The following is an 18,540-nucleotide window of genomic DNA, read 5'->3' on the forward strand; positions in this document are numbered from 1 at the left end:
TAGCTGTTTTAGCCGCGTGTGGGGGCAAATTGGATAGAAGAGTTTAATCTGAGTTAAATCCATTTAATCAACTGCTATAAAAGTCCCGATTTGTTTTTCTAAATGTGCCCTTAAAGCCGTGCACACAGCCGCTCTCCCGCACAGAGGGTAGATGGAGCACACATGCAGCAGTAACCTCCCGCGACATCCGCCGCCAGGCCTGGCGTGCCAATCAGCCCGGTGTAGATGAGACGTTCCCAGAAGGCCCGATATCAGCGGTTCATGCCGTGTCAGGCCAGGTTCAAACCTCCTCTAGATTGATGGATGGAGACCAACCATCACATAGCCTTGGGACACAGTAGGGAGGATCACCTGGGGATCTTCCTAATAGCCCTGTTCCTCTGATGGCAAAGAAGCCGGAGATGGTAGACACTTGCTTGCTTGCCTGGCTTTTAGCTAAATGGAGGGGGCAGGGAGGTGTACACGATGTTTAGCGTGCTTTTCTAATGGGATATGAGGCACACATTGGGAAGATTATGAAGCTGCACCTATTGTGTGGGGTGCAATGATGTCAGTCTTTCCAGTTCAATATTAATAGGTGATCTAAGTAGCAGCAGGAATAACAAGCCCTAGTCTGACTGGCTCGTAGGCTCAACACGGCTCCGCTGACTCTTTTCCATTGGCACTAATGCTAGTTTGTTTGATTTGAAGCGTGCCAAGGCAATACGACTTTGTTGACATTAGTCGTTCTAGCTTCTTATTGGTCGAAGGAAATTTGTGTGCTTGGCTGCAAGTAAGAATTGGGGATGTGCCGATTCTGAGTTGTTTTTTTTCTCCCTATTACGATCCAATATTGTTTTTATAAATTAATCCCTCTTAACCACTTATCTTGAGGTAGGGGTGCTGGGTACTATCACAGTTACCTACAGGTGGAGTACACTCTGAAATGGTTGTCAACCAATCATAGGGCAGATATAGTGTAAACGCTTTTTTCGACCCGTAAAAATAATGTTAAAAATAATACAACCAATAAATAAAAACTCACTATTTATATTCTAGTGAGCCCTGATGATAACTCCTCAGAAAATGGTCTTTTTAAAACTAGATCGCATCCAGTCTTGTGACCAAATCTGTCCCAAAATATCCATATAACGCACAAGAGTATCTGATCGAGAGAGCTTTCTAGTAATAATAGTAATAAAACACGCTCCCATTAACATAACTTGTTAGATCCCAGGCTGCACTTCATTCTACACTTGCTGAAACAGTGTGTTTTCTTGCATCTTCCTGCCTCTTGGAACTTGGAACAATCTGCATCTATTTGACCTTTTCCCTACTGACTGATCTATGCCTTTTTTTCTTCGTCCCATTTAGAATGCCATACTGTCCATATAGGTATTCTGATTATTCCAGGAAGTCATACAATATTTGTCATATGCACGTGTTGCCAATTTACTACTCCTGCAATCTCATTGTGGGTTTGCATCGCAGTCCACCATTTTGAGCAGCCAAAGCCTCTCCTTGTGTCGGGTTATAAACGTTGGCTCCACGCTGTTGGCACACGGAAGATCATTTCCGGCTCGCAGCGACCCGCCGAGCTTTGCCTTCGCCCTGCCCTCTCGCCTTCTGCTTTGTGCACGGGGGGTGAAGCATTCTGACTGCCATGGGAGATGAGCTCAAGGAAGAGAGGCTCTGCTGTAGCTGTGTTCACAGCAGGAACTGGATCGAAATCGAGCTTGCTACTTCCAAAGCGAGCTGGCATTTGGGTGTCCCTGCAGGTGCAGGCATCAACACCCTCTGTCTTTGCCTGCCAGAGAGTGGGGGCAGGCTGGTGGGCATGGAGGGGGGACAAAGTGTCCCTAGTCCTTTTGATTTTGCACAGGAAACGATCCACTAAGAGCGAAATTTACTAAAGGTTGGAGCATTTTTAAATGAGAGTGCCACCAGATGCGAAAATCAGTCTGCGGAGGATGGCGTTTGTAAAATGCGTTCAATGGATGCATAGTTTGTTTTGTGCTTTCAGAGAGACCTGTATGCAAATAAGGACGAATTAAGCATGTGCAAATGTCATTTACCAAACCCAAGAAGAATTTAAATGCCTGATTTCACATCTTGAAAGAGCTCATTTACGAGGCCGGTGTAAGGGGAGCTGTTGTGCAAAAGGCAGTAGAAACTGAGAGGCAATGGGGAGAATGGATTTTTCACACTAGTGGAAACTTTTTGAAATGTCAGAATTAAAAATAACCAACATTTTTACCAACAGCTTTTCCGATATTAGATGAAATGAACACTTTTGGGGTAAATGGCTGTTTTTAATCATTAAAAGCAACAACAATAATAAATACATTTGCCGTCCACATGTGTAGGTCACATTTTGGGTCATGTAGGCACTAGGTTTGACCCTTATAGTTATATATTAGAACATTTATATTATTAATCATTAATGAATTAAAATAGATATCCATTGACTGTAGGTTGTATCCTTAAATCATAAATTAATAACTTCATAATAAAAAGTAAATCTAAATTAATAAAAAAAAATAGAGAAATACACACTCATTATGGCTCCCACTAACATAATTTTTTTAAATTGTTTAATTGCCTGCTATTGATGATAATCGATGTCCAAGTCCTCCTTTACACTGTTTAACTATGAATGTTAGTCTTTCAGGACCACAGACAGCGCCACGTGTCCATTCCTTTTTGACTGGGTGGGGCGAATAAAAAAATTTGAATTATTTTAATGTTTAGCACTGTAAATGGCATCAAATGGATTCACTGAGTGCCCTAAAAATAAAAAAAATATAAGAATTTAAGCCAGGAGTAATCTGCTATCATGTTTTTGTAAATCACACTTAATATGAGGACAGGGCAGATGTCCTCATTAAGTAGCTACCCCGTTCTTCCTGCTGCTTAGAATTCAATTAAATACATTAATCAACATTGATGGTGTCAATCCGAAACATATGTAATATTTATTCCTTATGATTATCATTATTTTAAAAATCCGACCATTATCAATTGCTCATATGTTATTTTTTAAAATATCAACCCACACATTTATAACATTGATCAGTACTGTTTTGTTAACCACAATATATAAAATTTAATCTACAAACAAACAATCACACAAACGGGTGTTTACAAGTACTATACCTGCTGCTTAATTAAAGGCACTCTGCAGCAACTCTGTTTTGTTGTTCAAGCTGCTGTCTTCATTTCCACTCCAGTAAATAACTCTGTGCATTTAACCTCGCAGCCTTGATTGAAACACACAGATGGTAAATATTGATCGATATGCTGTTGCAAAAGGTCTCGCTGTAAAGAGAGTCATTATGTGGGGAGAGCAGCCCAGCCGTAGCCGTGATGTGCCTATACAAAGGTACATTTGGATAGCTTTCCACCAATCTATTTCATTTATAGTGGATTGAACTATTATTTTTTACCATTTCATTGGTGATGATTCGATTACTGAAAGAAAATGTTGTTGACAGTTTTCCTAATCAAAAGCAAATGTCTGGCTTTGATAATCCCCTTGATGACCCTGGAAATCTGAGAATATTTCAGAGTTGTTAGACATTTGAAAAAGTCAATAATTTCATCAAAAAAGTCCCTCTAAAAACATATTTACATTAACTGTCAGAACCATATCTTGAAAGACATCTCAAATATTATTGTTTTCCTGACTATGTGAGGCTGTATTTGTTCAAGTGTGTTTTTTAGCCCACATTTCATGCAGTGTTCTCTCTCCTCTTCACCAATTTTAACCTGAATCCAAAATAGCAGCAATAAAGTGTCTGTAAAAGGTCAAAAACTTGCTCCTCTCCACTCCTGTGCTCTCTTTTACCCCCTGGCATGTGTACTGCAGTGGAGTGCCTTGTTGTCTATGCAGTGTTAAATATTAATTGGGAATCAGTGAACGACTTGTCTCTTAAATGATAGAACAGAAGGGCCCGGGCTTGCCTCAGGCAGCCTGCAGGCGCCTTTCTTATTCCATTTACCTGGAGGCCTGTGCAGCAGCACTTTCTGGGCTCTGACAGGCCGGCCCAGCCGCCTCCAGGCCCCTCTCCCCCTCAGAACTCACCCCCTCCTCACCATACTCTCAGCCCCTTTGCCTTTTTTTCCCCTCTCTTCTTGGCCCCACTTCCTTTTTTTTTTTATTTTATTTTTGTACTCACTTACAATGGCCATCTCCCGGGTCCTTTATTCCAGACCCGTGTGCGTGTTTGTGTTTTGGATGTAACTGCTCTTGGCAGTACACGGAGCCCTTTGAGAGAACAGTGTCAGAGCCGAGTATCTATTCCTGAAGAACGGATAGAGAGAAGCTACTATGAAAAACTTGCTGTCTTTGGCAGGCTCAGTTTAATATCACCTCATTTTTTTAAGTGGAGTGGACATGCAGTTTGTCCTTGCCCCTCCCGATGTTTTCCGCCGCCCACTCTGTCACCTCACAGGTGAAGAATTAACCTTCAAAGGCTTACTTTGACTTTGCCTGACCCTTCCGGATGAAAGGCCCCAGACAATTATTGTTCAAAATCGCATCACTCTGACCTGTTGCGAGCTCTTTATCAGTTCTCCGCAGCTCCCGCAGGGTTTATAGAGGTTATATTGAGAAGTGGCAGGGCTCAATGTTAAATGCGAAAGCGGAAGGGAGGCGGCGAGGAGCCAGAGATGGAAACCTCTGGAAATGAGGGGGCGGGCTCGACTCGGAGTTCACGGGCTCACCAGCGCAGGCCTAATCGCACAGGACAATATCGGACGGTACGCCAGTCGCAACTCGTAACCACCCTTGCCCGTGCTGACTCGGGGTATTTGCTGATAAAGCCTCTCCATTCGAGACCATTCAACGTGCACAATGAGGGTGGCCCAGGCGAGCCGGAGGGCAAAGCACATTTACAGTAAAGCAAGCCTTAATGATATTAGAGTACTTTTTAGTAGATATCGTTATGACTCGTCCAGTAACTTGACTGTTCTTGAACTGTAGAATATGGACGGAAAAGGGGACTCAGTTTGTACTATTAATGTTCTTCAGTTTTGCATTCAGTTGGACTTTTTTTAGACTCAAATACAGACTTGAACCTTGATCGCATAACTGTTATGCACACTTGATTACTACTAGTTGCACCCTTACCGATTATTATATGCTACATAAATAACATTGTGCTACTCAATTGCTTTGGTTTTAGGTTGGAAAGTTGTTTTCAACCCATTTTTGGTGAGGAATTCAAAAGTTTTTCCCTTTCACATTGGCATTATACATTAGCAGAGTGTTTTACCCATGTTTTTAACCGCGTTTGGTGTGTAAAGTTCAAGTCCTTTGTTTATTTGGAGCACGGGCGTCCCACAAAAGGCCCGACATGGGTCCCGCATTCCACAGTGGTTCAAAGAACTGGTGTTTTTAGTGGACGCTTGGCCTGACCATCACTAATTAACCCTTGCAGCTCGAACCCGGAGCCTTCCTTTGTCTCGCCCTCTTCCACACCTGCTGTGCGCTCATGAATTCTAACAATGATCACAAGATGCCAAAATATCCTCCCCTATTTGTCTTTTCACAAGCGATCTTGCTCATTGTCAGATTAGCGCCAATTCTTTGTTGTTGTTTTTTTAATTCCCAAGGGAGAGGCAGCAGGTCGTCTGCGCTGGTGTCAGTAGGGCAGGAATGCGGGACGAGCGCTTTCCCACGCTGTTAGCTTTCGTCTTCTGCAGGAGACACCAGGCCCTGGGCTGCCTCGCCTCTGCTAATGCAGCCAGAGTGTGGACAAATGGAAAGTGACACTTGTGTGTGTAGAATGGTATTTGTGGTGACGCTTTGACTACAGATAATAAAGTGTTCACCCTGGGGTGATTTCGCCCGCCAAGCACCCCAGATGAAACTCACTTACTCGGAGAGCGAGATGGAAAAGACAGAGGCGAAGGGGGGGGAGCCTTGGAGAGACGAGGCAAGCAAAAAAGAGGTAGATAGATAGAGGGGGGGAGGCAAGAAGCATTAGAATATATATTATGTGCATATATATATATATATTGTATATATATGGAGATAGAGAGGGAGCTGAGACATAAGACATAATGAATTTACAAAGTAATTACAAAGCTTCATGGGGTCAGAGAGAGCAACTCCATGGCGATGTCAACTGAGATTTCTCTCTCGTTGCTCCACCTGTTTTCCAACTCTAATCCACTGGACTTTAATCTTAAGTGAACGTGTACTGTATTTAGCTTCTGAAGGTTATCAGCCATTCCGTAACAACGGGATGGGGGAGCTAGAGGAGTCGTTTACCAGCAATTTCCCTGAGACCTCATAAATGGTTGGTTTGAATAGAAGGTGCTTAAGATTGTTACATCAACACAACTAATTAATGAAACTGGCTGATTTGTGTGGTTACCAAAATTCTATGAAAATGAATAAATAAATAAAAGAGAAAATAAAATGAGTAGAAGTACAAAAACAAGGGATGAGATTTAATAAAATAAAAGGAAATTCATAATTAAATAAAGGGGAAGGTGAGTTGGGGGATTTTTTTTATGATTGAGGTCAGGTGTGTGAGACAAATATTTCATCCAAATATGAGCACCATACAGGTTAAAAAAAAGGCTGCTTATGCCAATGAATGCTACATTTTCAGAAACAAAGACAAGTCATATTTCAATAGTGGGAGCATCTGTGTTGAATTTAATGTACTGCAACCCTGCAGTCGTTGGCGTGAATCAAATCAGCAAATTTGCAGTAAAATTGTGGCAGCTGTGGGTTCCAGGATAGTACTAAAATAAAGAAAAGCGTGAAAAGTTCACTGTCAGGCGACTTTCAATGGTATTCTGAAGCTCAGTTGTCACTATGCTTGACTGCCAAGATGATGGAGTGAGTTCAAATCATGTTGGAAAGTGGAGAAGGATGAATAAAGGACCAGAATGACGTCGCCACTGCCATCAAAAGGATCACTATCTAAAATAGAATATAGCCTCGTATTGTTTAAAGGAGAGCCATAATTAGGAATCAGATTTGGGTTTTTTTTCCTCTCCCATTTTTGCCTGTACAGGAAAAAAGTACCTTTAATGAAATGTAATATTAGATTTGGATGATTTAGCATGATTAAATGTTGGGATTTAAACAAAAAAAAAGGATTGAATACTTTTTGCAATGTGCTTTAAACAGATCTTAGTTCAAGTCATTTAAACATTGTCACTATCCTCTTTGCACTTGGTAACATGTCAGCATTGTTAAATAATGCATGTGTTTGACAGTTTACACCCTTTTTATTTTAAACAAAAATAAACTCCCGTATAGTCCACACATAGATGAATTTGCATGACACGCTTTTTATTCCACTTATTCTGTGCGTGGCTGAAATATTCCATCGATAATTCAGCCTCCTCAATTATAAATATTCCCAACTGAGTGTAGTGAGTGAGGTTAGGTGAAGGGAGACAATGCATTTGTTTGAAGATTATGATGACACAAGCAGCTGTGAATTCAGACAGCTCTATCCGCAGAGAAATCATTGCGGTTTGATTTTTATCTTTGCAATTATAGATAACAGAAGCCTGACAAATAATTGCTTTGATGGGTTTTTTTTCTTTTTCTGCCTGCTTTGCCCAGAAAATCAACCTTGAGATGAACGCAGGGAGGGATGAGCGCTCCCAAAAATGCTTTTTCGGATATGTAGCGAGCAGCAGGGTTTCCTCACAAGCACTTGAATTGATTAGTACTTTTTCCAAAGGCATATTCAACTTGTCTTCACCGCTCCACTCCCACCCACTGCTAGCACCCCCCACCCACATCCCCACACCCCTTCCTCCTAAGAGGGCGCTCCAGCACGGCCTCATACAAGTGCTTCCTCTGCTCTCTCGTCAGGAAGCTCCTATGGGGCACTAAAGCTTTGATTGACTGGCAGCCGAGTCCACGGGACACCTCTATTATTATCTCCTCTATCGTAGCGGAGGAGGTCTGGGTTGGAGGGGGACTACGTCCAGGGGGTCCGGCCTCAGAGCCCCTGTTTTGTATGCACAATAGTCAATTAGAGGCAGCGCTCTGCCGGAGACGAGTGGGATGTGGGGTTAATTGCAGAGGACCAAACAGCTGGCGCTATCAAGGCCTTTTGTGTTTGCGGCAGTTGTCGCGGCAATTGAGGCCTCGCTGTAATCGCTGACTAATCAGGCCTATGCCAGATGACACCTCCATTAGCACAAGGCAGGTATTGTTCAGGATGCCACCGTGGCTCTTCCACATCCAGAAGCAAACCAAGCGGGGCGAGAGTGTTGTACAGGTTGTGATTCTATTAGCCAAATGCTTAAGAATACTTCAGGTGAAAGGTTACTTTAAGGGAAAGCACTTTTTGGTTGCTTCATTGCAGCTTCTGGGATTGAAGGATGTGCTTTTGCTGTGGAAGGATGTGTAAAACGGGACAATCTGAGTTAACTGTCAGTTGAGCCATCCGTATTCAGTCCTGGCAGGGTTTGAAATAATTATCCTAAAATTGGGTCAGAACCCATTTTGGGATGGATACTGGATGAAAAAAGTGTCATTTTTGGTGGGTGAAAGGCACACTCTTCATCATGTTTTACAGATTTTAGGGGTTAGGACAAGGTTGGGCAAAGTATTCCAGAGGGTGCGGGTTTTCTTATAAGAGGAAACTTTTCCACCATTCTGCTATCTTAGAAGTGCATTCAGTGAATTGCAGTCAGGTGCTTCTTGTTTCAGCAGAAACCTCATTGGTTAAACTGTTTGTGTTGGATCGGTTGCAACAAAAACCTGCACCTACAGCGGTCCTCGAGAACCGGTTTTGCCCATCCCCGGGTTAGGATGTGTACCAGCCCTGTTTTATGCAGGTGAAGCTAAAAAAAATAGTAAAGGTCATTACTGTTTTCAGCTCATACTTGAGACAGGCTACATCTTAGACCGATCTCCAGATAGAGACATAACTATTTACAGACATTTTCACACCATTATTGAGCAATGCCTGAACCCACGCTGTCTGCATGAACATTACGTGTGTAAGTATTACAGATTCAAATGAAAATACTGAAAAATGAACACACAACCTGTGAAAGAGTATTTATCAGAATCTACTGTCTCTCGAAACTGCTTACAGCCGAGTAGCGTGTTCCCTCAACTTTGCTGTGAAATCTTAATTGCAAGTCAACCAGTCTTCTCCCTTCATCTAAGCAAGCAATTTTTCTCCCCCGCTGAACCTACTACATGGTCCACTGGGATCAAAGTGTGTAGAGATATCAGCTTTGCACAACTGAGGAAGGAAATGCTGAGAGCTTTTTGATGTAGTTTTTCCTCACTAATAACAAGAAACTTTTCCATAATTGTTGAACACTCTGGACTTCAATCATTTGAAGCAAGGCTATTTTAGTTAGTTCTCCAAATCTTTTTCCTTTGCTTGTTCACTTAAAACTCTTAATTAAAATGCAAAGCGCTCTCTTGATCCTCTAGATTCACTCTTGCACTCGTACACAGCCCCCCCCCCTAACCCCTCTAACTGCATCTACTTCTCCATCCCTCACACACTCCCCATCTGCTTTTGCCTGGCTGCGATCCACACAATTTGACCCCTCACTCAAAAGAAGTCCTCAGAATTTAATCAATTTTTTTTTTTACAGTCTAATCTAACCAGTTCCTTCTTTATTGCTGTTTTGTACCCAATGGACCTCATCTTTAGCAGGCCTCTCTCCCTGCACACACACCCCAAGAAAATGAGTTCATCAGAATTCAAAATGTACTGCTGGCTAATTAAAGGAGTGTTAATTGAGTGTTAAGAATTGAGCACCCCCTTCTTCAAACACACACACACACATGCACACACAAAAGCAATCACAGTGACGGGAGCGGCTCGGGGAGGTTGATGCCAATCAAAAATGGAGAGAAATGAGAGTGCCCGCACTCCCAGTGGAATGGGATTTCCAGATCATATCACAGCCCCGTGCTGCCACGCTATCCCACACGCCTGCTCCCGGCGTCCATCTGACCGCTGGAGAGTCTAACGGCAGCACTGATAGCCTCGCTCGCCACGTGCGTTGTGCTAATGAGGGTGGCATTTAGAGATGTGCTGCCCTGACACACGGGCATTGTGTGCCAGGCGTCGGATTATTAAGGACGAAGGTCAACCCATTAATTGCCTCCCTGCCAACCCCGCTCCCTAGCACGTGATTGCCCCCAATAAGCCCGTGTCCGCCTGCACTTTTATCTCATGGACCGTGCAGTTTCATCACCGTGTTTATTTACATTTCTTTAAGTTTCTTACCCCAGGCTCAGGTCGCCCCCGTTCGTTTACGCTAAGCCATTTCACGTACTGGTGAATGGCGTCGTCTCGGGGAGGGAAATAGCATATTCTCACGTCCTCGGGGGAAATAATTAATCCTTACAAGGCTGTCGCATGTCGAAATGAAGCGAGTGTGAAGCATTTAGCCCAGGAGGCATTGCAGGCTGTCGCCGGCACAGGCACCTGTTGTTGTCCCTGCCCTACATTTCATGAGCGAGCGCAGAGCAGAGGATAACAGCATGCTTCACTGATGTCAAATGAGACACACAAGTGCAGATGCAGATTTTGTCCGTGTGTTGTTTGCGTGCCTTGTTTTCCTGCTTTGGCGCCCGCTATTTGCATGCACAGACGCGCTGAGGCGTGTGCACAGGTGCAGGAAAGCCCCTACCTTGCGAGGGTGCACTCAGAAGAGGCGCGAGGCTGCCTCCAAGGGTGTTTTATTAGCCAACGCCATCTGTAAGCTGCTGCCTTTAGCTATGATCTGCTAAAACTAAACCAATAAGTCACAGGCTGCCAATTTGAGAACGCAAGGTTTGGACATTAAACTCATGGACACGGTGATCAGCAAGGCTCGGTTCACAGGTTTGATGATGCAGAAAATGGTGAAACTTTAACATAACGTGCAAAGTGGGATCACTTATTCTTACCCTGTACAAATATTAGAATGAAAAGGAAATATTAACGTTGCTTTCAATGCAAGTATGCTTTAAATTCATTGTTGAAGCAACTGCCTTTGGAATAAGTCAACACCTTGGGCTAATGTGAAGTTAAAGAAATGTATTTGAATACCAATTTTGTAATCTGATTCATGTGGCTGATGCTGAATGGTTTGACCACGTCCCTCTTTTGTTGTTAATATCCGATTTCCGTGTAGCCCTGAAACTTTTGTAAAAATGTATCAAATAGGGTTTCTTAGTGTGTTGCATAAAAAGATTTCTCAACCATGTCAAAAATGCAAGCTTCATTTTGCTGTAAATTCAATTAAATTTGAAATCAAACTTTAATCTTAATGATAAAGATTCTGCCATTGAAGTTTATATTTAAACAAAAATGATGTTTAAATCAACCGCATCCAGATGCTCATTTGCCTTCTCCTCCCTTTTTTCTTCCTTTGTGCCTGTGAATTCTAATAACCGGAAGCCTTTGTGGATCCTAGATGGGTTTTGTGGGGCTGAAAGGCCTCTAATCCCTGTGGTCCATGAAGTGTGAAGCCCTTTGATGCCAGGTCGGTATGTGCCAAAGTCTGCCTATTGACAAACAAGAACTAGACTGGGCAAAGATGGCAAAGTGAATCGCCATCACGTTTTGAAGAAATGCAAGCTCAGGCATGGAAAATATGGACTTAGTCTGCGAGAGTGAAACGAATTAGCCACCCTCTAATGAATTTCTGTCTTTTTTTTTTAAATATGTATACTTTTGCCTCTCATGTGGCGGTAATTAGATGGAATGGTGGGCATAATGCATCTGGGGGCTTGTCAGGGGCGGCAGGACAGAAGGCCCTTGATATGCCTGAAAGCCAAGAATCTTTCCTCATTTGGACCATGTGGGGATCAAAGATGTTTTCTTTCCTCGTGTAAAGAAGATCAGAAAAAAAATATTGCCTTTCCATTTGCATGTGGACCGGCAATGGGCTTTGAAATGAGCTTGTTTTTCCTCTTCAGAGCAAAGCAAACAAGTCTTGTCAGTTTTTGCGTAGTGAAACGAGAGCATCAAAGCATCTGGCTGCCATGTCGCTGGCGCCAGGGAAGCTGAGCAGCGCTCATCAAGGTTGGCCAGGTCGAAGCTGGCAAACCGGACGGACTCCGCCCCAACCAATGACACTGTATAGTCTCACACTTACTCTGAGATTTATAATGCCTGATTTATATATTGGATTTAGAATTAGAAGGCAAGAAGGGGCAAGGCAGTAGAATAGGTCATGCGCAGAATTCCGCTCAGTATATTCATGGCCATTCCCCTCTGTCGTTAAATTCCAAATTTATTTCTTTTATGGTATGGATCTTGTAGATTTAATCATTTTTACTGTCAGAGACCCATTGGTTTGTTGAAATTAACTCCCCGCGCTATCTGTAATGGAAGCCCAGAAATGAGGATTGGGGCTATTTGACTGTGGAGTATTTTTTAAATGATTTTGCAATTGGAAAGGAAATGGAGTGAGTCGTAGTAGTCACAGTCTGCAACCTGCGCACACTCTTTAGCTTGCTGACAGCACAGTCATGGCACTTCATTTATGTGTGTTTGGTTGCCATCTGCATAAAAAAAACTACGATATTTATGAAGGGGTTGCAAGTCATTTGTGGCAGGCGACGTATCGCTTGTAAATTGAGTTCTCCTCCCAACCCCCCATCACGCACTTTTTGTTGCACTGAGCTAAGTAGCCATGAAATTGCCTGAATAATGTTGTTTGAATCCAATCTCAACGTGCCCCCTCACCTCCACGACCAGCCTCCAAACAATGACACATGAGGGTTCAGCTCCCTACCAAAAATTGCTATTTTCCCGTTTTCCACCTTGACGTTTGCCTGGCTGGACGAGAGCCATTGCTATTCACGTTTGCCGCTGCCGCCGCCCCTGCTGAATTGTATTTTTCAGATTGGAGTGTTTCATATTGCAAACACCACTGAGCTTTTGCTGCAGATTGTTTTTGCATACTTTGTTTGTATAGGCGAGGCTGTACACAGTGCAGTTTACTTTTACCGCTTACCGTCTCTTTCTTATTGTATTATTTCTTCGCATTTACTGTACCGTGGCAATTTCTGGTTTTATTACAGAAAAGCAATTATCTTCAAGCCTTGTCATTTCTGTCATGGTTAAAATTTGCAGAAGTAAATAAAGACCACATCATAGCTGTCTCATTTGGCTGAAAATATTGGTGACTGTGCGCATTGTGACAATGCGATACGATCAAGTATTTCTAAGGGAACATTTTTGACTGGGCTGGTAGCGAATAATCAAAGTCATGTGTTACATTGTGTACATTTAATCTAAAGTTATAACGGGCTAATGTCCTCTAGGTGATGACACACCACTGCTATTAGAAATGGGCCTGTTCATGTACTTTAGGACTGAACCACTTACAATTCTCCAATGTGCCACTCCAATTAAGCAAGCTTTGATCCACTCCCTTTTTGCTTTGTATCTAAGCTAACCTAATTCATTGCTAAAGAGGGTTCGAATTAATTTCACAATGCACAGATTTAACAGCGCCTAAGGTTCCAGGCTTTTGACGGAATTAGTTTTTTAAAAAGATCCACTCGGCTAGGGAGTTAAAATAAGATTGAAGTCTCCAATGGAGGAGTTTTTCCATTGGAATACGAGCACCAATCCTGATGATGATACGCAAATGATTGTTTTCCCGACATTTCTAGCTTTTGTCCAATCGTCATTAAAAATGACCACTGTGGATCGAAATGACTGACTTGTTGTTTCCTCTCTTTTGAAACCACAGGTGACCTGGTGGTGCCTACGCATTCCCCTCGTTACCCCACCGCGGCAGAACTTGATGCCTTTGCTCAGAAGACTGCCAGCAGTCCTCTGTCCATCAAGATCTTCCCAACCAACATCAGGGTCCCCCAGCACAAGCACCTTAACAGAACTGTAAACGGATACGACACCACCGGCCAGCGCTACAGCCCCTATCCACACTTCCACACCGGGGGCTACCATGGCCTACTTGCCATCGTCAAGTCCTCTTCCTCCCCCTTGTCGTCCTCCTCCTCCTTCGTCTCATCCAAAGGTGTTCTCAAGAACTCCGAAGGCAGACGGACTAAGCTCTCTCCGGCCCACGTTGCCGTCGCCCCGTACCCGCCAAGTAGTAGCACTTTAGTCACTGGCCCCAGCCAGATGGGATTTCAAACCGGGCCCGCCAAGCCTCCGGAGGGGCCCGGATTGTCAGCGCCTCCTAATGTCACTGTAGCTGGCTCGGTGATTCCTGTAACGGGAGGGCGGGGCCTGGCTCTCCCCGCACAGTCCAACCTCCCCTCCATCCAGAGCATCATATACCAGATCAACCAGCATTGCCAAGCCCAGGCTCTGCAGCAGGTGTGTCAAGGGGCACCTCCCTCCAATTCCAGTCCTTCCAAGCAGAGCACCACTGTCATGGGGGTCTCTTCTAGCTCCTCAGGTGGAGGCTACATGGTGGGAATTGCTCCTCAGACCAACATGGTGTACACGGGTTCGGGGGCGCCGGCTCCAAACTGTGAGGCGTTGAAGACGGGGGTTTACGCCGACGGCATGGACTACATCCTCTGGCAAAAGCAGCAGCAGCAACAGCAGCAACAACAACAGGCCGTGCTACGAATGTACAGCGGTGGCAGCGGGGGCGGAGGGGCCATCAGCAAGTCCCCGGAAAGTTGCATTCCGGTCAACGGGATCATGGCGGGGCAGGTTTCGTCGTCCTCGTCGAGACCTTACCAAATGACGGCGAGCGCTAGCGGCGGAGGCGGGATGGACAAAGTCAGTTCTTCCCCGTTGAACTGCGTGGGCATGCATGGGAATTTCTCAGTGGGTCAGTACTTTGCACCTCCGTGGAACAGTGTCCTGGTGACACCCGATAGTGACTGCTACAACCCCCAAGAGCTCTTGGTGTCGTCCACGGGCGGCTCGGTCACGGGCCACAGAGATGTGGGCTTCCCGCACCATCCCTATCACCACCACCATCATCATCACCATCACCCCGCCATCGATAGCGGGGGGCGGCTCTGTTGCAGCCTGCCCAGTAAGAGTTTGTGCAACACATCTGTGTTGAGCAGCAGTTTGCAGTCTCTGGAATACCTGATCAACGACATCCACCCGCCATGCATTAAGGAGCAGATGCTGGGCAAAGGCTACGAGACTGTATCGGTACCACGTCTGTTGGACCACCAGCACGCGCACATCCGCCTCCCCGTTTACAGATAGAGGCGCCGCCCTATCACAGGCATCAAGTTGGGGAATTTGTAAAGGAAATTTGAAGTAAGTCAAAGAACACTTTGTTTTGTGGGGGGCCAAGATTTGCTTTAAATGGGAACGCGAGAAGAGCTGTTGTCGTGCAACGCACCAATCGGTGGCGCTTTCCAGCCGGGCTACGAGAATTCCAAATAAGAGAAGGCAGTAGGGATTGCGAATGGAGGAGAGAAGGGATTTTAGGATCCTCTTAATGATCCGTTTTGCGGTTTGCCAATAGGAATTTTGCATTGATAATTTTTTTTGTTTTGTTTTGGTTGTCTTTCTGTTTCCTTTCATCTTGCTGTTTTTCCTTGCCTGAATGAACTCTTCTTTCCTCTTTTTTTTTTCCGGTGGAATCATAGCTTGACATGAAGTGCATACCCCACTTGTACCCACCCTTCAAAATATAAGACTAAAGCTACTGCGTAGGTTGTCACTGAAATATATGGTCTTCAGAGGACCAAGGTTTAGGGCTGCTCACAATATCCAAAAACCACATGCGGATGGATGAAGACCGACTCAGTGAAATTAGAGGTAGGACTTCAAAGTTCTGTTTGAGAATCATTAAGTCTGATTTAGCAAAGGATAGTACCTTATTAATGATTATTGCTGTTCTAATTGATACATAAATTGCACTGCTTGAATCTTGTTAACTTTGAAGTTTGGAATTGGGTAGTTTGGATATGATATATTTAAGAAACTTGAAAAACTTGAACCTATTTTATGTTGTTTTATATATTTGTAGGTATATTCTATGTATTGGCTGCTATGGGGGAAAGTGTTTCTGATGCTTTGGTTTTTTTTTTCCACTCGGTTTTTATGGTTTAAATATTCCTTCTCAAGCAAATGTGCAGTTTTTATATGTCCTGATTTGAGGCGTCATCATTGCTTCGGTTCTGTGAGAACCTGCTTTGTCAGAGTTAGTTGTGCTAAGCAACACTGGAAACAGGCTGGATGGAAAGTGACCAGGCATTAAAAAATATTCATATTACATATTTCCAGAATCATTTGGTGAATGTTTTTTGATATGGTGAAGAAAAGTTCAGAGTATTCTATTGTGCCAGTTGCAAATGCAAGAAAGAAACCAACATGCCAATTAGTCACTGGATTTCTATACAATTTACTACTAAATAGGTTTGCCTGTTTAAAAAATAATACCAAATATTTTTAATGCCTAGATACTTTTCAACCACTACGACCAATCACAAAGGAGTATTAGGCCCACACTTTAAAGGAAATCATTTTACCCATAAATTAATTTGTAATTTTTTGAGAATTGGTTAAATAAGGTGGCATAACCTTTTAAAAAATATCACTTATTTTTTGTCGCCAAGTCTTGTGACAAACATGACCATTTATTTAAATTACTAAAAATTACAAGTTTTCTGTTAAGAGTAAAAAATCTGACTAAATTTAAGTTTTTTTTCTCCTAATCTTGCTGTTCCTTTCAGTGTCTTTCCTAATACTCCTCCATAAGAAATAATCCTGAGACAACAACTTAATAAGAACCAGAAATGTTACAGTGAAGAATGTGAATTTCAAGGTTATTGATATAACAATACATGTACGTGTGCGTCACACGACAGCGTGTGGGTGTGGCTGTGTGTTTGTATATGTTGCCGCGTGCATTTTAGCTCTTCAAAATCATCTGACTTTCTAAATTTTATTTTCCCGTGTCATTTTGGCGATTTTGACTACAGTCCCCATCGAAGCATATCCACGTAATGTACTGGATTTTTTTTTTGGATGATTCTGCCTCCTTTTTAATGGAGGACTTTAGTGGCTCCTTTTCAAAGCGTACCTGTCACATCTGCCTTCTCTGCCAGGTGTCGTCATAGCGGTAGAGGTAGCCGCCGAGCTAGAAGGAAATCTTACGTGGGGAGATAACCATTGGCTCCGCTTGCAAATACAAAATGAAAACAATCATTTGCTCTCCTCTGGCATCAGATGAAATGAGACAAGGGTCATTGGTTTTCCTTGTTGGTTTTAGCCTCTGGTTAGGATGCATTTAGCCCCTGCCAGTCTTAACTAGATGATTCAGAGTAGTGAAATATTTATTATGACTGTGAGATTCCCTTGAATGTACTGCACTTAAATTACTGCAATGTTTTATTGCCTTGTGGGATTCAAGTGAAAGCGAAAAATTGGATCAGTGCAGCAGACCTGTGGTCTTGATTAGCATTTCTTTTGTCAGTGGAATTTCAATGCTAAATTCAATTTATGAAATAAAGTGAAAGCTGGAGCTTTGTTGTTGGGAAATACTGGCATCAGTCTAGATTTATGAAGTGCAATTATTATAACTGTACGAACATTTTTTTTCTCTGAGCTTACACCAAAAAAAAAATGTAAACTACAGTTGTCAATACATTCCCAATGTACCACATCCTTTACCCCTATCCTTTTTTTTGTTTTTGTTTTGAGGTGTAAAATAAATTTCTTTAAGAATATATTCACAGGCCACGTCACGGCTTTTGACGTCTGTCGTTATTTTTTTTTTTAAAACCTAGATGTCCTTTTTAGATGTCAGCGGGGACTGGGACCCCGGGGGGACTGAGTAGGAAGTTTGACGAGTGATGTCGAACCTTTGCTGTCAACGAGTAACTGTAGAGTTGACTTATTTAATCCTTTGGGAACAAAAAAAACACACTTTATAATACTAACAATAAAAAAAAACTCGTTTTAAAATCCTTGTATAATGACGATTCCCTAGACTAAAAAAAAATGTCTGAACATTTCCCTTGTAAGCTGACCAAAATCATGACAATGAGCCTCAAGACGTAAAATTTTAATTAACGATGTTTAAAGACCCTCTGCTATCGGATCACCAGCCTCTCTGCATATTTATTGCTCAATAAACCTAAAGGGTAGACAACACCTATTATAAATTACAATCATGTAAAGGACCATTATTGTAATTATTTACGTGTAAAATCTTAAGACTTGTAATGAAGAAGAAAAGAATAAGGCACCTATTTAGTGATAAATGCCAAGTCATATTGGCTTCATTAGTGGTTAAAACATGTTAGGTGGCCACTTCCTGGTAAAATAGTTTTCGTTCCGTTTTTCTCTACTATGATACATCTGAAAAATTCAATGATGAGTTTCTTTCCCCAATTTCTTAAACAAGCTGTCTGTCTCCTTAAAATTTCTATGAAAATATATTTTAAAAAACCCAAGACAACGGCTTACAACTCCAGTCGTGGTCTGATTCTGCCATAAATTCCATCTGGTGGAAATATTTTGACAGATTTAAAGATACATCCCATCCCTAAATCCTCACCGTTTGGCTTCTGCATCCAAGCATTAAACCCTGTCACATGACGTTGAAGTCAAGAGCCGCCAGCACTTGAGGCAGTGGAGATTCTGATGCCTG

General features: G+C 42.9%; 1 protein-coding gene across 4 annotated transcripts in view; it reads left to right on the forward strand.

The window, feature by feature from the left end:
- Positions 1–17,614, forward strand: part of LOC144215377 (protein FAM222A-like) — a 48,535-nt gene extending 30,921 nt beyond the window's left edge. For 3 of the 4 annotated variants that reach the window (XM_077744258.1, XM_077744256.1, XM_077744257.1), the window contains exon 3: positions 13,690–17,614. In XM_077744258.1, the coding sequence (XP_077600384.1) occupies positions 13,690–15,140 (1,451 nt within the window). In that variant the 3' untranslated portion in view covers positions 15,141–17,614. The remainder of the gene's footprint in view (positions 1–13,689) is intronic. The other variant, XR_013330415.1, reaches the window with a different exon arrangement.
- The last annotated feature ends 926 nt before the right edge of the window (positions 17,615–18,540 follow it).

Source organism: Stigmatopora nigra, chromosome 22, assembly GCF_051989575.1.
Source record: "Stigmatopora nigra isolate UIUO_SnigA chromosome 22, RoL_Snig_1.1, whole genome shotgun sequence".
In the NCBI taxonomy this organism is placed as follows: domain Eukaryota; kingdom Metazoa; phylum Chordata; class Actinopteri; order Syngnathiformes; family Syngnathidae; genus Stigmatopora; species Stigmatopora nigra.